This window comes from Gobius niger, assembly GCF_951799975.1.
Source record: "Gobius niger genome assembly, chromosome: 7".
Classification (NCBI taxonomy): Eukaryota; Metazoa; Chordata; class Actinopteri; order Gobiiformes; family Gobiidae; genus Gobius; species Gobius niger.
The window spans coordinates 18,738,413-18,759,499 of NC_136858.1; the positions used below are offsets into that span (position 1 = coordinate 18,738,413).

The following is a 21,087-nucleotide window of genomic DNA, read 5'->3' on the forward strand; positions in this document are numbered from 1 at the left end:
TATTGGCACAGTTATTACGCCATAGAAAACCACTGAGCCGTTATAGCCTGTGTATTTTTTTCATTTTTATATTGTTCTTTTGTGTTCTTTCTTTGTGTCTATTGAGCCCATTTTGTGTTTTTACCATTCGTGTGCTCCAGAATGAACAGCTTGCATAATTCTGCAGAGGGGGTTGGATAGTGTTGGAGGCTGTATGGTAATGATGATAATTTAGCCTACAATCATTTATCACAAAATAAAGTGAACAACACATTGCAGCAATTAAATCCGAGATTCAAACAGCCAGAGATTATAGTGCAATGGTCCATGTCTTCAAGTGGCAGTGACCACATGTCTAGGTCTAAAACAATAATAAAAACTTGAAGCAATGACGATATCTCATAGCCTACTGCAGCGCCTTCACTAAAAAAAGTAAATCAATTATTGCTATGCAAGTGCATGAAATGTATCGAGTTCCAGTTCTAGCCTGCTTTCACTTCCTTGTCAGCCTGTTCATCTCTCATTTCCGTGTACCAATGTGCCGTTTGCGTCATGCAGGAGCCCGGAGACGCATCGGTGTCCCACCGGGCTCTGTTTGAGGAGTATTTGAGTTGTCATGTGACTGTGTGTCCAGAACCCGGACCGTGCCGGGATGAGAACTTTCTAAGCCGGGCAGCGCAGGCACTCCTGCTGTATCCCATGCTCGAGTCTGGTAGCGCAACACTGACCCGGTTGTATCCACTTGTGATTGAGAAGATTGTGCACACGAACCTCACACACCCGTCCGACCTGGTCCGAGCCACAGAGCTACTGGAGACACTTTGCCTCAACCTGTACTTGCAGCCCTGGAGAAGGGAGATCCGAAGCCTGAAGGTGGGTCCAACTGACCTCCATAGCCCAAAGTGTACTGGCATTTTGTCAGGCTCACCAGCGCATGGCCCTGGAAGCTGATTTATGAAACATATCGGCCTACAGACCTATGCTTTACAGTTTACACTATGGCCTACAGTGTAGCAGATGTGGTTTGACTTGTGAAGGGTAGTTCCGGCTCACTTCCTTTAACCTGTGCGTGCGTCAGACTTTCACAGGTGCATTTGTCTACTGCCTTTTGCCGGCCCTCAGAAGCAACACCCTCCAGTGTATTTTGGCCACTATTGGATACCTGCCCAATGAGTCTGGCCCAACACCCAGGTCAGTAAAATATATACAGGTGCTCGTCATATAATTAGAATATCATGAACAAGTGCATTTACTTCTGTAATTCAACTTAAACTGTGAACCTATACAATAGACTCATTACATGCAATGTGAGATATGTATTGCCTTTATTTATTATCATTTTGATTAATATGTCTCGGCTTGTAAAAACCCCAAATAAAAATCTCATAAAATTAGATTATTTTGAAAATGGACTGTAAGTCATAATCATCAAAACTACAACAAACAAAGGCTTGACATGGGTCACTTTGCATGTAATGAGTCTATTTCATATATTGGTTTCACATTTTAAGTTCAATTACAGAAATAAATGAACTTTTTCACGATATTTTAATTATATGGCGAACACCTGTGTATATAATTCATTCACCAACAGACACAAATACAGTCACATAAAACAACAACTAAACCAGAAAAAAATGGACAATAACAAACATAGCCTATAAGGCTTTGAACACATGCACCTCTTTATTTTTTACAATCAGTCACGTGTCATTAATTGACATTTCTTGTCATGCAAATTTATTTTTCCATTATTTGTAGCAATAATCTTTTCAAATTCAAACTGTTGATGTACTTTTTTTTTTAAAGTGTGGAAGACCTTGATTTGCCTTTGATTTACATTTAAAAACAAAACAAATTTTACCTACTAAACTGCATTCCAATATCCCCAATATTATATTAATGGAACCGGGGTCTATTTCAATTGTGAATTCGAATAACCATTTCTGAACCAACATCCAAAACTCAGATACATAATGACAAAAATATTGTAGAATCGGCACATAGAACTTTTCATAAAGTTACGGAATTTAAGATAATTTCTTGTTACTGTTATTTTGTAGAATAGTTTTATTTGACTCAATCTTGAATACGAATCTTTAGCTGTTTCTGTTTCTCCATACAATAGGAATGTTGAATTCATCTTCCCATATTGAGGATAAAAGGCAGTTCCATCTGGCACATTCACTTTGAGTCATAAATACCAATAGCCTGTTTTTGTTTTTTAACATTTGTTTACATTTAATAGTATTAGCTGAATATACTGAAAAGGCATTAACACATTGTCCATGAACGCAAAATTGTGCATAGGAAAAGAAGTCACCGGATGAGTTCAAAAGATAATTTCAAACACCATTTTTTAAACGTCTATCCCATAAAACAGGTCGTCCTTCAATTAACACATTAGAGTCCATCCACATGAGGTGATAAAACATTCTTTATCTTTAAACATACAGTATCATTTCTGAGGATGTTTCTTCATGACCTCATTTCAGTGAGTACAGACTGTGTGAGGATGCCAGCCGGGACCGAGCCCTCCAAGTGGCCTTTGAGCTCCTGTTAACCAGAGCTTTGTGCCTTCACCTGCCGCAGCACGACCAGCTCACAGTACAGGTCTGTCTCAGCACCAAGCAACAGGAGAAAAAGAAAAGCAGTAGAACCAAGCCAAAGGTGACTTAATTCAAATAATTTGATTAATACTTCACAGGAGTGGATAGAAACACTCAAGTGCAAACTGCTGCCTGCAGAGCTGCCACAACGCTGTGAAAACGGAGGTGACAAGGCGGAAGAAAGGGAGGGCCACACAAGTGAAGAGAAGGAGGAGGAGCAAGACCCAGAGGTTTCTCAAGTCAGTGAAACAAACACTTTCACATCGGCAGCATTATTCTATACTGGCTGTAAAACCAGTCAACCCACAGATATTTCTTCTGTGAAAGTAACATAAAAAGGAAAGTAGCATGTCTATTTTTTTGAAAAAATGCCACTCAATCTGATGTTTTCAGAGCTGTCAAGAATGGAGTAAGCAAACCAGACAAATAATAACAAAAAGGCCTGTAAATGTAACAGGATTTATAAAGAGCAGTATCTCCTTTTACCATTTAAAAGCAAAAATATGCAAATGTATAACATCCAGATTTTGTTCACGCTGTAGTATAATGTTAAGTCTTACTACTACATTTTGAGTTGACTTGGAATTTGCAATGAGTGTAAGTAGGGTCACAAGTGTCTCTCTTGCACCAGTGCTCAGAAATGGCTGTGGGTTTAGTTATAAGTGGCCCTGTATGTGTCCACAGGGGGAGCCAGGACTCACTGAAGACCAGTCTATCTTCCCTCTGCACGTGACCTACCCTGACCTGGTGTTCAGGGGCCGACCTCTACTGCGGGACCAAGACTCGCCCCCCCCGCAGCAGACAGTCGTGCCCCCCCAAAGGCGACATGCACAGAGGCTCAGGGTGCCACCTACATCCAGACCAACAAACAAGGACAGCACTGAGGATGAGGGCCTGAGCGGTCCGGTGGGCCTCTCTCTGCACATAACACTGAGGCCACAAATCAGTGGGCTCCCAACCTGCGCTCAGCAACACCAATCAGCAGGTAACAGCCTCAGCGAACACAGACATGTCATTTTTCTGAAGATAAGAAGCTGAGTGGCCGTGAGGGTAGGCCATAACTAGACGTATGTGAGGACGACTGCAGCGTCCAACTGAGTGGTGTCTCACAGTTTGTTTAGCAGCATTTAAGTCATTTTCCCCCCTCAAAATACATGTATTTCACAGATATCGGTGACCTTTGTGAAAACAATTCCCCTGTAAGGAGTGAGGCAGAAGAGGAGCAGAGACATCTTCCAAATAAACCAGTGGAGCCACTGATTACAGGAGATGCTGAAGAGGTTACTCAGGACCACCTGACTTCAACAGGCTCAGGCAGTGAGGAGGACTCTCTGTGAAGATGTTCCCTCTGCACACCACAATCCACTGGGATTTTGTAAATGTCTTTATTAGAATGAACAGCAGATTAACGTATTGTTTTTAGGTCACGGTCAAAGTTTATTTATATAGCTCATTAAAAAATACAGTCGACACTGCCCAATGTGCTGTACATGTTTCAAACAAGAGACAAAAATATATACGAGGTACAAATAAGCACAAAAAAAAATTTGAGCAACAATGTTCAACTCAGCTCGTGTTGAAAGCTTTATGACCGGTCTTTGGAGAGCTGATTCATGATCCCACTTTGATGCAAATTAAATTAATGCAGGTTTTGTGGCAGTTTGTTAAATATAAGAAGGTGAAGTAATTACAGAGATGTTATCCATAAACTATGGCAAAACAACTTTGCAAACATGGAACCAAAGCAGTGTGACATATTTTTAGGTAATGGTGATATCTAATCCATGCATCTGTGTGCATGCTCTATGTGAAACTTGGTATTTAGTCTTCGTCCTTAATCATTTGCACTAAGGTGGGGACATGTGACCAAACCAGATCTCCAGGTTATCAAATGCTAAGGACTTACTTAAAGGATGTAATGCCTTCATGGAACAAAGCAGCCAATGGTATTTACGTGTTTGTTAACGTATTTAGTAAATAATGGCCCTATATCAGATTGTTTGTTTTTTATTACAAAAAGTTAAAGAGGAAACCACTAAATTAAAGTTTGTTGTGGTTAAAACTCATGCTTAATTACCGACCATATTTGTAGCATCCCAATTCTTCACAGAGTTTAAAGGCACATTTCACAACTTGCAGGGTCACTTTCACAGAAATGCTAAAAAACTAGCCTGCAAGTTCATGGAATTGAAAACACACAGTAATTAGATAAACAAAAATGTCAGCGTTTACAATAATAATAATAATAATGCATTGGTTTTATATAGCGCTTTTCTGGACACTCAAAGACGCTTTACATTGCACTATCCATTCACTCCATACTCGGTGGTGGTAAGCTACTATTGTAGCCACAGCTGCCCTGGGGTAGACTGACGGAAGCGAGGCAACCAGTCTGCGCCATCGGCCCCTCCGACCACCACCACTCACTCACTCACGCATTACATTCGCTAGGCTTCCTGGTGTTACCAAACGGTCTCCCATCCAAGTACCGACCAGGCCCTTCCCTGCTTAGCTTCCAAGGTCTGACGGGATTGGGCATAGCATAGGCGGTATGGCCACAATATATTAAAGGAAGACAAAACAAAGTTTGCTCCATTACTCAATTGTTTTGAATATCCCAAAATTACAACAGGAGTTGCCTCAGGGCCGCACAAAACACAAAACACACAATGCAATGTCCACGCAAATGTACTGTCAAAATGTACAAGCAGCAAAAAACAGGTATAGTGCCTTTAAAAGCAACGTTTTTTTCTTCATCGCATGATCCAGAGCAGCCCCAATATCCATACAATGATAAACAAAAATCCTAACAAGAATATATTTCTGAGAAATAACCATCAATAAAAGTTATTTTATAAATTATTTATAAACATTTGCAACAAGACAATCTAAGACATACATTGATGTTCAGATCAGAATTTGAAATTCAATTTCTGAAATGTTTCTGAAAACGTATGTTTATACTCGAAAGTCATTAAAAAAAACATAACCACCATAACTAAACATTGTACACGTTGTAGTGAATAATATTAAGAATGTGAAGCCACAATTCACAACGAAAATGTTGTGTGATAAAAAAGATTGTCAAGTACTTGCATGAAAAAAACAATAATCCATGTGAAGTGTCAGTGCAAAAACAGTAACAACTTATGCCCTTTGGAATGTCCGTCGTCCAGGAGAGCTGGATAGATCCTGCCCCCGCTCCAGTGCTAGCAGCAGCCTGCTGCCAGGATCCTGTCACGATGCTCTTCATATTGAAGAAGCATCTTCTGAAGGTCGTGGTCAGCGGGGATCACCTATGACACATTTTTACACATGATCTAGACAATATAATGAGGCCGGTTATACATTATCTTGATGTAGAAGCGGACTAACCAGAACAGGAGCGGGCAGAGGTATGCTGCGGTTAATAAGCCAGTCTTCATACAGCTGGTGAATGGACTCCAGATACTCCTGTGTATTGGTTGATACAAAACATGAAGTAGAGTATATAAATGTAACACGCAGATGTTACTGTACATCCTAGTGGTCAAATGTTAATGCCTGAGACACTGCTCACCAGAGGAATGACCTTCTCTTCCTCGCGGCAGCGGCGCCTCAGCCTCTCGTAGCACGTCTCTGGAGATGTCTGCAGATACACTGAAACCAGACAGCTCACATGTGGACTGAGGCAGTTCAAAACACCTGTATACAACTAATAAAGCCTATCAAAGTATGATAAGTGTTGGATATAGGAATGCAAGTTCAGAAAGCATTTCAAAACATGCATAACAATATTAGTACTAACACACATTGGTGGGACACACAAACAAGTGATTATGATAACAACAACTATGACACAACTTTGTGAATCAAGCAGCGTATGTTTATACCTATGAGATCAACTGGAATGTGTATATTTGTAGTGATCCAGTCAAACCACTCAGTGAGGACAACATAGTCCACTTCTGGCATATTTCCACTGAAAAAACAAAGCACAGGTCAGTCTTGCTGAGCAGGGCTTATTCAGAGCTGATCTATGTATAATACCTTCTGTAGAGATTCTCCACAAAGATGTACTTGGCACTGAACAGAGACCTCTCCATCATCCTGAATGGAGCACACTGACAGACATATGGTTTAACGAAGGATAATCTGTAATAATTGACTCAACAGTGTGTGAGACACTGAGGTAACCTACTATTGGAGCCTGGTGTCGTTCCAACATTGTGAGCTGAACGTAGGTTTGAAGCGTAAGGCCCCAGCGCTCAGGGTTCTGATACATCAGAGCCTAAAAGTACAACAGGATTCACAACCACAGATAATAATGTACACACTGCCCATGGCCCTTCCTAGCAGTGCATGACCACCAGCTGCAAATGTCCTCCTTCACATTTACTTTTGGTTGATACTTTGGCTTTATTTAAGCAAAGACATCCTATTAGGATCAACTAAGTGGCAAAAACAGGTGCCCAATACAAGATTAAATAGAAATGTCTTGAGAAATTCACTTGTTACACAACACGCTGGGTGCAAGTAGTCAGGAAAATGTCCAATCAAAGAACAGTATAATGAGCAATAAAGTAAGAGTAAAATAGAGGTTGCTTATGGTATGGTATGTTTTTTATTTAGACAGGGACAGTGCACAATTTAACATTGAACAAAAGGAAAGATGCTTTGTACCAGATTACAGCAAAAATGCTAATTTCCACCTGCAGTCCCTGGGCAGGTTGATGTTCAGTACAAAAACTGATTTTAAATGTAGTTGAATACTTGACCATGGATTTATACATTTTGACATCATTAATAACATACATTTAATTTAAATAAGATTGGAACATTAGAACATTTTCTACTGGTCCTTTTTCTAGGTGAACGGTCGCTCTCTCATGACGTTGTTACAGATCATGAGTGCACGTTTATTTTACTAGAAGCCATTTTTTAGTCAACTGTGCAAAACTTTTGAGTGTCGTACTTGCAATAATCTCTGTTGGCAGTGTGTTCCACTGACCCATTGCGATCACAGAGAAGGCAGATTTACATTTTGGGACGCTGCATTCTCCTCTAGAAGTGGATCGAGTAGTTAGAGTCATTTTATCAGTACATAAAGTTACACATTTTCTCAGGGGAGGTGCAGTGACTCCATGAATAATTTCAAAAAGTAAGCAAACATTAGAGTAGTATATTAGGTTTTTTTAAATTCAGAATTCCATACTTATTTAGTATCTGACAATGGTTATAGCGCCTGGGTTTCTTATCATCTTATGTACAATGAATAATAAGAACTTAAAATTATTCTACTGTGACCACTATTTAAATAAAAGTTCATAAAACATTCACAACTAGTTTACCTTATCAGACACAAGTCATAGCAACGGGAGACATACCAGAGGGTTGTGTCCACGGACATTCCTCCATTTAGAAATAGGCTCTGTGAGGACCTGCGCAAAAGAAAAAAATACATTTAAAATGAAGTACATGTTCACACAAGAACAGACAGTAATGTTCACCACATAGACAAAACTATTCATCTTAGAGGCTCTCAAACATCACTGCGGGTTTGTTATCAAGCCAATTCACAATTGATCTGGTGTAGTAATCAGAAAAGGGTTAATGTGCTTCAATGACATTTATATTTATTATTACACCCATTTAGACCTGAAATAAGACCCATTTATTTGACACATAATTTGGATGATTCCTTTTGCTGTTCATGGCAACCCAGTCACCTGATCATAGGAACTGTATCAAGAAGCTGTGTGCAAGAAATGTACCTCTATGTTGTTGGTTTTGCTGAAATACTCGAGACATGTTGTTTTTCCACTGGCGATGTTCCCCTCTATACAGATCTGAGCCACAAGATGAGTTACTTTGAGCTTGGTTAAATTAGTGCCAAACCGAACAACAGAACTGGACTTACCACTGGTTTCTTATCATGTCCACTGCGCATCAGCTTCCCTTGAAAGACACACAGCACAATGACCAAATATCACACTAATTCTTGTGAAGAAAATGTCGGTTTTGGATCGCATACAAGCATACAGTTTCTTAATGTGATATAATAAACCCTTCAGCAGTACGATCACAACACCCGGATGTGATATGCGGTAATAGCGAGGCAACTCACCATTGGCCGTGTGTGTGCTCGCTGTGGCCCCGGCACCTCTTTTCTGTTGCCTTTTCAACCTCCTACCAGCTGCATATGCGAAAAAACATGAGGAAATTTCACTCTTCGTTGCTAAACTTCGCGTCCAATTCAGTAACATGTTGACCTGATATGATTTAACACCCACGCTTCCTCCCCGCTGACAACCTGCGGAGCTCAGACAGTAATCTGCGTCCAGCGACCCCTACTGCTCCGGAGTGCCCCCTACAGGCAGATGAGGCAGCAGTACAGGCAAGACAAGGGCGCGTGTGGTCGCAATATTGGTATATAAACATGTATTCGTTATGTTCAACAGAGGGCGCAAGAAAGCTGCAGCACTCGGGAAGACACGTGGGAAGTAAACAAGGCCGACACGTGTTCAGGTTGAGTTGCAGTGGGTCGAGCAAATGAAATCACCAAAAGCAAAATAATAAAAATAATAAAAATAAAAGTAAAGTAAAGTAAAGTAAAGTAAAGTAAAGTAAAGTAAAGTAAAGTAAAGTAAAGTAAAGTAAAGTAAAGAAAAGTAAAGTAAAGTAAAACAAATCAAAACTAAAAATAAAAATAAAAATAAAAATAAAAATAAAAATAAAAATAAAAATAAAAATAAAATAAAATAAAATAAAATAAAATAAAATAAAATAAAATAAAATAAAATAAAATAAAATAAAATTTAATTTAATTAAATTTAAAAAAATAAATACAAATAATAATAATAAAATAAAATTAAAATTAAAATTAAAATTAAAATTAAAATTAAAATTAAAATTAAAATTAAAATTAAAATTAATTGTGGATGGGGGATAAAGGGAGGGGATTTTACAGTGTAAATCCTGCGGTTGGTCGGGGTCGTAAATAAAGAGACTTTCTTTTAAATATATGCTTGAACACACCGGACTCATTGATAGAGTATAGTTTTGGTTAGGTGTAAATCATAATCATGCATAAGTTATCCGGAGGGTGGCGGTAATGCGCTAAGTTACTCCACATCCGCCGTTAAGCCGCCAAAGGAGAAGAAGAGGTTGAGTCCGGACGAGCCACACGAGTATGTTAATTATTAAATCCATGGTTGCGGTGTTGAACAATCAAACATCATGGCATCGGAGCAGGACAGCAGGCTGAAGCTTATTGAATCCCGAGTCAAGGCTTTTCCAGATTTCCCCAAGAAAGGGATCCTCTTCAGGTACAGTGACCGAGGGTAGTAAACCAAACCAATCAAGTCAAATCTTTTTAATTAGTACCAACAATGGCACGTGGAGGCGAACCATAGACTGAACCACCTTTTTCAACGAAGTGATTAATACACCGGAAATCATCTGTGATAAGGAAGATTCAGAGAGTAGTTTGCTTTTTGGAATGTGTAGAAAGTTGTTCATATTATTCAACATGGGTTTTGTATTTTACAGTAATATGTTATTTATTTTGCAGAGACATCTGTCCCATCCTGAAGGACCCAGAGGCGCTGTCAGCCGTGACCAGTGTGTTTGAGGAGTACGTGAGGGACAAGTTCAAGCAGGTGGACCTTGTCGTAGGTGTGTTCATCTTCTAAATCAGTAAATCCTGTTTTCAAATCACTCACCAACCACTGTGGTTTGTCTGGGAGCAGGATTGGACGCTCGAGGCTTCCTGTTCGGACCCCTCCTTGCCCAGCGACTCGGTGTTGGCTTTGTCCTGGTGAGAAAGAAGGGCAAACTACCTGGGGCCACAGTCTCAGTTGCATACGACCTGGAGTATGGCAAGGTCAGGAAGTCACTCATAAGTCATTAACCTTTCAGCTTCTCAGTTTGTGCACTCCTGACTGACTTTTACACTTACACTTTATTATGTGACAAGAAATCAATGCAACAGCTCACAGTTCTGCCCAAAATGTAGAAACTCCACTGAAAAATATATAAGTGTATAAATATAGATCAAGTTTGGGCCTCAGGGCTTTTACTGTTCCATCATCTGAGCAGGTCTGCCTCTGACACTCTGCTCATCTGTGTCACATATTGCCCTATTAAGACCCTTAATAAGTATTAAAAAGTCTTTAAGTAATTTTCTGAGGTTTGCATTTTTGTCTTTGTATTGACCTTTTACTTTCATCCATAAAATTGATTGTGAAATTATATTCTAATTAGTTAGTTTTTTCTCCTTTCATGTTTGCTTTTGCCTTGTGCAGCATGACGTAGCCTGCCTAAGTTGCTCCTCGCTGTCTGCTGATCTCCATTTCGTGAAACTACCATGAAACAAGTCGGTCAAAATAAGGAAAGAGTGCCGGTTCCGTTAACAGCACTTTGACCGTGGAGATATCCATCTTTATTTTCTCTGAAATACAAAGATACTACATTAGTTTAGGAGCTGCTCTGTTCATGTGTTAAACTTAAACTTCCTCGCATTTTCTTTTCTTTTTCCTCTTATTGTTGCGGTGAAAATGTTGATGTGACTTCGATCTAAAAGGTTAAAAAGCTCTTCCCTCATGGAGAGTTCCTGCACTGAGTTGTTTTGCTGGAATACTATTCGTATTTAAAACCGTGCAGAAGTCGCTCGTATATCTGCTGTTGTTAGTTCGCGGTCCTGAATCCACAGCAGCTCCGGGCTGCTGTAGGAGCTGGAGCCGCAGATTTAAATGTGAGTTTAGAATTAACAGGCCTCATTATTGGTATTTTAATTGTTGGCAGCCGATATTATGGTGCATCCCTACTAAAAAGTCTGAAATATTGAATTTTTAGGCTGAGGCAGAGATCCAGGCGGATGCGGTCAGTCCAGGGCAGAAGGTGATCCTCATTGACGACCTCTTGGCAACGGGAGGTGAGTCCGACTCTTCCAAAGTCTTGCTCTGTTTAGCATGGCTCCCAAAGTGGCGAGCACAGAGCCCCAATGATTTCAATATATGAATAAGAAAAATATTGATTGTGTATTTAATATCATTCTTAATCAAAATGAAGCCAAAATTGAGGCCAGATTATTATGAATCATATGATGATTCATAATAATCTGGCCTGAAAAGTTTGGAGATTAGAAAAAATTTAGATTAAAAAAACAAAGCATTGCTGTTCAAGAACATGAAGATGTATCAAAGACTGAATGGAGTTTGACTCATGTGGACGCCTCCTGAAGTTTGCGACAAACTCAGATACAATCCACTCCAAGATATCGAAATTAAAAATATAACTAGTACTGCTTCCTGTCCGTGTGCTTAACAGATTAATCAAAAAGCCTGATGAGCTCACAGTAGAGCTTTCTTTTCTTTTCTTTCTTTATTCGGACCATAAACAAAACATAACTGCATTTGTTTTGATCTGCATAGTTTGGTAACATTTTAGTAGTAATGAATTAATTGGAGTTTACATGTGATTATAGATGCTCACAATTAACCACTTCCATCTGGTCAGGCTTCATGAATGGAGTTTATTATTGTTGGAATCAAATAATAAAAGTTGTAACTGTAAATGCTGTGTGTTTATAGAATATCTAATGGTTTAATCCCCTCTTGTTGCCGTTATGTAGGTACGCTGTTCGCCGCCTGTGCTCTGATGAACCAGCTGAAGGCAGATGTGCTGGGCTGCCTGGTGGTGGTGGAACTTAAGGATCTGAACGGAGCAGACAAACTTAAACCACACCCTGTCTACTCACTGTTGCAATACGAGTAATTGTAAGGACTGTAATGAGAAACCTCACATAGAAATATCACTTTTTATGGGACCTACTGTAATTGTTTTCTGTTTAGTTGTATTGACATGGAAAATGTGTCAGTGTGGAGGAGTAAAATCTCTTATAACCCATGTTGGCCAGCTCCAGGGTCAAGGTTTACAATATAAAACTAAATTGAATTAATTTCGATATTAAATCTGGCAAGTAACTGAAGTAGAGAAAGAAACGGCTAAGGAAAGGAATGTGCTTTTAAAATATGTCCAGTCAGAGACCGTGTGTGTGGGGAAAAAATGCCTTTAAGATACATGCTGCACATACGAGCCTGAAAGGTTAAAGACGGTGGTGAGATAAGGAGTAGTAACGGGTATTTCTACACTTGTGCCTTTGGGGGTGGGGAGATTGAAAAGTTTCAAGCCAGTTGATATAGTTTCCATGTTAACAGAAATAGCTTTTCAAAACCTGTGGAATAGTGGGCAACATTTCCCCCCGCAATGCAGCTCCGTATGGGACTGCCCTCAGCCCAGTTATGGGCCACCGCCCACAGTTTGGGGACCCCCGGCTTAAGACATCGTTCAGAGGAACTACTGTGTTTTTGTTCTAGAAGAAATGAAATTAACAGAAAATTATGATTCACATTTCATCCTCCACAAGGATGCGGGTTTATTTGAAATATACAATGAGCAATAACTGCAATATTTCTTTGATTTTTAATAAAAACTGGTCAATAAAACAACAATAGACCAATGTTTCCTCTCTTCAACATGATAAAAACGTAACAAGGAAAAATTGCAAAAATGTCTTCTACACTGTAGAAAGTAAACTTCTCTGGAGGTCTTTAGAGGCGCTCCTCCTCCTTCAGTCTGGTGCGCAGTTTGTCCTGTACCACACTCAGCTCCGTGCTCTTATTTAACTTCAGGTAAAAGTCTTTTCTAATTGGGATAATTGTGAGCCAGTCAGATGCCACGTCAGCCAACAGCCGAATGTGCTTCTCCATTTCACCTGTTCCAGAAAAGAGGTCCATGAATTCTATACAACAAATACTGACAAATGTCCAACAGTTGTATGCAGATTGAGCCAAACATCAACTATAATATGTCGGTATTCTCTGGCTTGGTGTTCATGGCAATCAGATAATGAAGTAATACCTAAGAGGGTAGCTACACTCCCACTTTTGATAATATTGTAGGCTACTTCTTTTGCCTCTAAAGTATATATGTGTTACAGCATCATCCATAATAACTAAACTTGGAAAAGAACATGAGTGTTTTGTTGGTCATGTGAAATTTCTTAGGTAACACACGGTCAATGCCTTGAGTCATTTAGTCTACACAACTCTAGTTTGATAAATACGGATTACATTTAATAGAAGCATAAGGCTCGTGCACACCAAGACACTTTCACACACAGCAAAAATACCACCTCTTATTTATGAAAGAATGCTTGCCACAATACAAGTCTGCTGAATTCAGACGTGGCACATTGGAGAAAACCCCTAGCCTGTTGCAGTTCTGCAGTCACAGAAGGGACCCTGTGACGGACACATGCTGCAGTAGGAGCAGGAAACCCGTCGTTTGCCAACACGCTATTAACATGAAAAAAGAGCCACGTTTGCCCTCTCTTGCAGTTCTGACCTATGGCTTCCATCCTTTCATCCAGCCATTGAGAAAAGCCTTTTTAAGTGCGAGGCGTGCCTGATGACGTGTAGCAGTGTGCTGCGTTCTGGTGTTCACTAGCCTTTAATCCACAATCCACAGTTATGCTTCATCGATTGTTAGTTTTATCCAGCCAATCAAAATTCGACTGACAATCCCCAGGCCCTGCTGTCTCTCAGCAGCTTCCCCCTTTGTTTATTTCTCTTGTGAAATGTCTGAACGAGGCAGATTAAGTGGATTTATAAATCATGGATATTTGGCACCCATTCATGAAGAGCTTTGATAGCAAAGCAGCAGGACGCTGTTAAATTCAAAATTCTTCTATTTACCTAGAAATGCCTTGAAATGCTACTGTACAGTTTATAAAGTGCTGGATGTCTCCCTCTGAGTCACCAGTTTCCATGTTATAAAGCGCTCGTCTCTGCCTGTCATGTGTTGTGCGTTACTGTAAATGATGAGCGCTCCCGAAGGTTTTTGTTTGGGGTCGGAAGCACCGCTGCTTTGATTTGCGTTGATACATCCTGTGGTGCACAAATGCCACGTAAAAAAAAGCCGCTTCATCCTTCCTTTCAATAGTAGCTTACCACCACCATTGTGGTGTGAATGAATAATGACGACAGTGTGCAGGTGAAGGCCCTGACTGAAACTCCACGGCAAGCCATTGATTACATCCCTACAGTTTCCATATTGGCAGAAATGCATAATTGTTGGCGACGTACGTTAAAGACATATTGGACATACTGGTTGGACTATTGTGGAACTTGTACAGCCAAACATTTTAATTTCAATGTTGAGTCTGTGTGCAGAGTAACTGACCTGTGCTTAAAGCAGAGGTGTAACTGGCAACCACCTTGTTGCAGGCCATCTCCATGATCAGTGCTGGCTTTTTCTCAGCTACAAAGACATTGCGGAGGATCCTGGCCAGTTCAGCCAGACGGGACATCATCAGCAGCCGCTCATCCTGCACCGGGTTCCGGGTCATGGCTGCCTGCAGTTTCTGAGCCTCTTTGACCCGTATCTAGGGGCACACAGAGCAGTGAAGAAAACAGGAACACAGTACAGAAGCCAAAAGTATGGCATGTAACCTCACCCGCTCCAGGAGAGACTGAGACACCCCCTTCAGGGCCGCAGGGGTCTGAGTGGGGGTGGGACAGCTGGGGGCAGGAGCCTCTCTACTCTCTGCCGGCTTCTTCTCTGACTTTAAAGCTACTGACACCAATGCCTTCTCCATCTGAAAAATTACCGGACACATAATTTACAAAATGTATCAACTGCATCAATTAGAGCCATTAAAGTAATGTATCCAGTACAGAATAAAGAGGTTTAAATAATCCTAAATGCTCAATTTGGTATAAAGATTAAATGTACACTAAGTTTGGGGTCACCCAGGCCAGTTCTAGTATAGCATCTCTAATCAGCACAACAGTTTTCTGTTAAATCAGTGTTTTCTTTCAAAAATAAGGTAACGGTAGTGTATAAAAGGCAACCGTCCATTTGCTCTTGACCCACAGGGAAATTCTCATATTCACACAAACAATGGACCACTTCTGAGCTAGAGTTCAGAGACCAGCAGTACCTTTGGAGTCATGAGTGCACGGGCCTTGTCCAGCACTTCTTGGGCAGTGGTCAGACTCTCTGTTTGAGGGGGCTGTGGCAGGAGGCTGGTCGGGACAGGTGGGACAGTGTCCACGCTAAACCGTGGATGCCAGCGGGTCAATTTGTCTTCAGGCACAGACAGAGGAGGGTCAAGCGAGGAGAGGAAGGCCTGTAGATACAGCACAGTCAGCATAGAGTTTATCCAGGAGAGTGTGTGGAAGAGAGAGACAACACTCACCTTGTGATGGTGTTTGACCAAAGACACCAGGTTATGGTGAAAGATGTGCCGTCGCTCCAGCAGACGTGAAGCTGTCAAGTTGGGCCGCAATTCACCCTCATCTGTGGACAAAAACTTTAATTTAAACTCTGCTCCTTGATCTTCATTGTACATAGAAATACACAAGATTATTCCAATAATACGTAGATGTGTAAAGTGTTCTGACCACAGACGATGGCGGGCTCAACAGTCAGCTGGTATGTGCCCTTTTTGATGCTGTTGTTGAAGGTTGGGATGTTCTTCTCCTGACGCAGAGTGAAGGCTTCAGGAAACACTGCCTTTATTTGTCCCAGATGGCTCTCCTCAAAGCGCCTGCACAGAAGCAGAACATGTTGGACACAGTCCAGGAGGCAAAGGGGTCATATGTGAGGAGCAGGACATACTTGTGCATCATGTCCTGTACACCCTTCTTGATCTTCATAAAGGTGGGCGTCTCACTGCGGTTAAACAACATGGCCACCACTGTATCCATGCAGCGAAACATCTCAGCCAGAACCTTGTATTGATAAGGCAGGGAGAGCCCCGGAGGAACGGCCTGGGCAAGTGTGTGGTACTTCTGGTATGCAGGCAGCGCTTCACTATAGGAGACAGGACATGTGAGACAAATGCTTGATATTATCCAAACAAAAATCACAATATTTTCCTGTTGATCAATTATTGCCCATGTCAACCTGAAACATATTGTACTGAATCATAGATCAGAGTCTGGCACAAACCCAAACAATCAACTCTCATCTTGCAACTTGAATCAACTACACATCTGTACTGTAGAGTGGGGTGTTGAGCAACACTGCTGTCGGACAAAATGTGAGACTATGAGAAGAGTGACCCCTTCCCTGTGTCTACCAACAACACAGGCACTGCTGATCTACCAATAGCACAGCTTTGACAAGAAATGGACCAGGATCAATCGATTTGGATGAGAGCTTTCTTAGATAATCACAAAAGTGCAACAAAAATCCTTAAAGAGGGGGTATTATGCTTTTTTCAGCCACATAGCACCAGTCTATGGCACACTACAATGATGACGAAACCTTCTGTTGGTCTGTAAATGCAGTAAATTAGAATAACTGCCTTGTATAAAATTGCTCTTTCAAAATGGCGGTAGCGAAAGACTTGAAATAGGCCCTGTCTCTTTAAGAACCTCTGACCCTTTCCGACACGCCCCCTCCACACGCTGTCTGTGGCATCACAACACTGTGCTCGTTGTCTCAACTGTATTGAAACTACGATCGGTGCATTTTCATTTTTATTGTTGGAAAGGACCTACTGTTTATCACTTTGTGAACAATGGCCACACAGGATGTGATTTGGAGACAAACCTTCCACACCGGACGCTTGGAAGGGGCTCTTGCCTGAAAAATAACTGCTGTTTGGAGGCTCTCTCTTTGCATCTGCCCTGCCCTATGGATCTCCAACTATACCCCCATGGACGACACCAGGATCTGCAGGAGCCCATACGATTCAAAGACGGACATTATCTGTGCAGGTGGACAGTGGTTTTTCGAGGTTACCCGTTAGCTTGTTATAATCGACTACAGCTCATTGTTGATGAAAAGTCTGCAATAAACCACACATGTGTAAAGCCAGGCTCATTGTGTGATCATCGTAAAGGCTGCTTCAAGTAGTTGCCTGCTTTATTGACGTTATTTGTGCATAATATGCTGCCTGTTTTCAATGAATGTTGTGAAGGTGAAGGTTGTTAGCTTGTCGTGGCTAATAGTGCCTTAGCTCCGGGAGAAAACCACTCGGCTACGACTCACTGTAGATGAAATGTGAGCAATAAACTACACAATAAACAAGCCAGGCTCCGTGTGTGATCGTCATAAAGGCTGCTTCAAGCAGTTGCCTGTTTTAGTGACGTTTTCAATGCATAATATGCTGCTTGTATTCAGTGAATTTTCCCGTTAGCTTGTCGCGGCTAGCTTGTTAGCTCCGGGAGAAAACCACTCGGCTATGACCCATTGTAGATGAAATGTGAGCAATAAACTTCCAAATCAACAAGCCAGGCTCCGTGTGTGATCATTGTTAAACGGTTCTTTATGTGTGTGGTGGTTTTATTGACTTTATGTGTGCATATTTCTCGTTTTCACGTGATGACTCGAGGTTTAGCTTAGCATTAGCTTTCTCCGGAGGCTCTGTGCATCATCAAGGCCCAGCGCAGAACCAGACACTGAAATAAGTGTTCTTGTCACCGGTTTTAATCCTGGGTGTTTCGGTAACAGAAACACTGATGTGTGTCTTTGTAAAAGTCTGCTGTGGCTCCGGTTCACAACACATGAAGCTAATCCTCCATGATGACTCTGTTTACATCTTAGGGCTAGAAACTGCGGGGAGGGGGTTCTGCTGAGGAGCAGTGGTTGGTTACTCGGCTGGTGACGAAAGGTCGGAGGCGTATCCTGGAGGTCGAGGGCGTTTCCTGAAGGAATCAGGCGTTTTATCCCTAAAATGGCCGCCATCGGAGTTTTTACAGATTACTCGAAAATACGTGAATGTGCTAAGGCAACACTTCAGGCATGTTTTTAATGAGGGAATGACTTAATAACATGATGTAAAGCTTGAAAAAGTCGATTTTGCATAATACCCCCCCTTTAACATTTTTGATCTTTCCCATGTTAGGTCATCTGTTGTACTTTGATAACTTTAATTATAGATGTAGAATACTTACTAAAACCATTGTAATAGATTCTGCTCAGCTTCTGTCAAGAGCTTAGATTTTAGTGCCTTCAAACAATCAATCAATCTAAGCTGTACTTCTGCAGATTAACCAGAACTGTTGTGGAGCTGACAGTGTTGCACAGCAGTGCCTTACTTTTCTGTCCTGTTAAATTTAAGGCTCCCTGTGACTTGGTGCAGAACTCACCTCTGAGTCTCAACGGGCTTGCTTGACTTGCTCTCCTCGTTCCTCTTTTGGGCTTTCACAGCCAGCTCCTTGGCCCGTTCAATGGTCTTCTTGATCTCCTCATCCTGAGCGGCAGAAGGGGGAGGACCAGCCGTGTCTGGGAGGGATAAGCTTCGGGATACAGTTTTGTCAGACAACTGTGTCTGTAAGGACGCAGGGGGCTCCGGAACAAGTGGCCGGATGCTACGGCTGCTTAGGGACCCTGCCTGTTTCTTGATGCTCTGGAGGCGGGTCTTCAGTGCGGCCAGTTCATCGCGGGACAAAGCCTGAAAACATCCACACCAAATCCTTGATCAGCAAATTCTCAATAACTGTGTGACTGTAATAAAGATAGGATTATTGCTACAGCCAACTATTACACAGGTCATGCGTGTGATGTCACAGCAGCAGCGTGGCAGATAGCATTGCATCATTGTACCAGCATAACAGAACAAAAACACAATAAACAAGCGAAAAACACATTAAAAAAGCAAAAAAGAAGGAAGAAAAGGCCACAAAGGAGCAACAAAAACATACCAGAAAAGCAACAATAAGACAATTAATAATAAGCGATGATAACATTACAAAAAAGCGATGGGAAAAAGAAAAAACTACAAAAACCAGGACAAAAAAGGAGGAAAATGTGACAAAAACACAGGGACAACGCAACAACAACGTCATGAGGTTAAGGAAAGGCAGCAACACTGAATCTCACCTTGCTCCTGACTGCTCTGGGGTCTCTGCTGGAGTCCTGGCTCCTTGGGGGAGGTGAGGTCGACTGGGTCTGCTCAGGCTTGGCTTGTGGCGCCTAGAACGTCCAATAAACATATAACATGTGATTATACAGTCTTAAGAGAGAGTTTGCTGATGCATAAACATGTTCAAAAACAGGCTTCACAACACACGTGTACACTTCTCAAATACGGGTACAGCAGAGGAACATTTCACACTGTGTAGTCCGGGTGAATGTGCACACAGTGGTGAAGATGAGGAGAGGAGACTTGTGTTGTGAGAAGAACGTGCACAACTATGAGACTATTGTACCTGTGGCTGCGGTGGGTCCTGCGGGAGGATTAGTTGCTTTCTGGCCGTCCTTCTGGTGCTCTTTTCGGGAGCTTTGGAAGTCGCCATGGGTCTGCTTTTCTTGGCGGTGCTGTGGTCAGTCGTCGCAGAGAAAACAGCGGCTCCGAGATCAAACTCCACGTCCTCAGAGCTGCGCTTGGGGGTGCGCGGACTGGCGAAATGCTCCCCGGGGGACGAGTCCTTCAGCCCCGCCGCCTCGTCGATGACTCGGAGAAACTCTTCGTGGACCGAGGAGCTCAGCTGCTCTTTGTGCGCGGCGGTGCGGGACCTGGTGGTGGTGGCTCTGCTTCGGGACTTCGCTGCTTTCGTCGGCCCGGGACATTTCTTTCTTTGCGAAAAGAAATCTGTGACTCGCGCCTGAGACATAGCGCCACACGTTTAAAGCGCAGCAGAAAGAAACGCGATGACTTTTAGGGTTTGCTAAGAAGTCCTGCAAACAGCGCTGCACGGCCCGGGGGAGAGTGGAGAGGACAGCGCGCAGCACAGGAAGAAGAATGGAAGATTCGCGCGAAACAAATAAAGGGCCGCCCCTTCCGGTTCAGGACTCCGCCCACTGAGCTCGTGACCCCCTAAATCACTCAACAACGCTTGGGACCCCCTCCTGTGAAATATAATTAGCACTTATGTTAATCTAAGGTGCAACACATTTGAAATCTGGTTTAAGAGTGTTAGTCTGGATACTGTATTTTCATATTTGGGTTAATTCCCCTAAAATATGCTGTTTTCAATCAAAAACACATCAAATTCAATGTCAGAAATGTCGTCTCAAAATCATCTTGCGACCCTCCAACCCCGACCCGACCCATACTTTGGGAACCACTGGTCTAAGTTTCAACTTCAACCCAACCAGTGTTAATTTTGACAACATATTTTATTTTAGTTTTAGTCTTAGTCTTTTGACTAAAATGTAATTTAATTTTAGTCTAGTTTTAGTCGACTAAAATTGCATGTCAATTTAGTCGACTAAATTTAAGACTAATTTAGTCGACTTTGCGTTGATAATATTGATTATAATCATATTTAATCTTGTTCCTCTGCTTCATGGAGCTGCTCCACATGAACAAAGCTCAGAGCTGCTCCTTTGGCAGAGAATTTACATGATCTGAGGCTCTTTAGAAGTTTGGATGACTTTAGTCTCTCCTTTTCATTTTTATTTAGTCTTATTTTAGTCGACTAAAATATCTGGACATTTTAGTCATAGTTTTAGTCTCATGAGAGACTTTTAATTCAGTTTTAGTCCAATTTTAGTCGTC

General features: G+C 41.6%; 4 protein-coding genes across 6 annotated transcripts; 2 read left to right on the forward strand and 2 right to left on the reverse strand.

Moving 5' to 3' along the window:
* The first annotated feature begins 513 nt into the window (after window positions 1-513).
* On the forward strand, window positions 514-4,077 carry LOC306965909 (uncharacterized protein). The gene is made up of 6 exons (XM_079560497.1): window positions 514-852; window positions 1,058-1,170; window positions 2,475-2,592; window positions 2,687-2,827; window positions 3,273-3,573; window positions 3,756-4,077. The coding sequence occupies exons 1-6, from the start codon at window positions 532-534 to the stop codon at window positions 3,923-3,925; spliced, it is 1,164 nt and encodes a 387-aa protein (XP_079416623.1). The 5' UTR covers window positions 514-531; the 3' UTR covers window positions 3,926-4,077.
* Window positions 4,078-5,552: 1,475 nt separating this feature from the next.
* tk2 (thymidine kinase 2) lies at window positions 5,553-8,862 on the reverse strand. Its single transcript, XM_079560504.1, has 10 exons — window positions 8,695-8,862; window positions 8,488-8,525; window positions 8,342-8,416; window positions 7,955-8,008; window positions 6,769-6,858; window positions 6,618-6,691; window positions 6,461-6,549; window positions 6,148-6,227; window positions 5,964-6,041; window positions 5,553-5,884 (listed from the first exon to the last, which is right to left on the reverse strand). The coding sequence occupies exons 1-10, from the start codon at window positions 8,831-8,833 to the stop codon at window positions 5,798-5,800; spliced, it is 804 nt and encodes a 267-aa protein (XP_079416630.1). The 5' UTR covers window positions 8,834-8,862; the 3' UTR covers window positions 5,553-5,797.
* An 846-nt stretch (window positions 8,863-9,708) lies between these two features.
* On the forward strand, window positions 9,709-14,978 carry aprt (adenine phosphoribosyltransferase). 2 transcript variants are annotated; one of them, XM_079560510.1, is made up of 6 exons: window positions 9,709-9,895; window positions 10,141-10,244; window positions 10,319-10,452; window positions 11,424-11,502; window positions 12,202-12,346; window positions 14,858-14,978. In XM_079560510.1, the coding sequence occupies exons 1-5, from the start codon at window positions 9,807-9,809 to the stop codon at window positions 12,342-12,344; spliced, it is 549 nt and encodes a 182-aa protein (XP_079416636.1). In that variant the 5' UTR covers window positions 9,709-9,806; the 3' UTR covers window positions 12,345-12,346; window positions 14,858-14,978. The 2 variants fall into 2 exon arrangements, with proteins under 2 accessions (XP_079416636.1, XP_079416635.1); XM_079560509.1 differs by lacking the exon at window positions 14,858-14,978 and having other exon boundaries at window positions 12,202-12,390.
* On the reverse strand, window positions 12,695-20,246 carry cdt1 (chromatin licensing and DNA replication factor 1). Of its 2 annotated transcripts, none has more exons than XM_079560477.1 (10): window positions 19,796-20,246; window positions 19,467-19,559; window positions 18,734-19,038; window positions 16,254-16,448; window positions 16,037-16,182; window positions 15,832-15,932; window positions 15,574-15,762; window positions 15,088-15,228; window positions 14,814-15,015; window positions 12,695-13,344 (listed from the first exon to the last, which is right to left on the reverse strand). In XM_079560477.1, exons 1-10 carry the CDS (start codon window positions 20,198-20,200, stop codon window positions 13,181-13,183), a joined length of 1,941 nt encoding a protein of 646 aa, XP_079416603.1. In that variant the 5' UTR covers window positions 20,201-20,246; the 3' UTR covers window positions 12,695-13,180. The 2 variants fall into 2 exon arrangements, with proteins under 2 accessions (XP_079416603.1, XP_079416602.1); XM_079560476.1 differs by having other exon boundaries at window positions 19,455-19,559.
* Window positions 20,247-21,087: the final 841 nt, after the last annotated feature.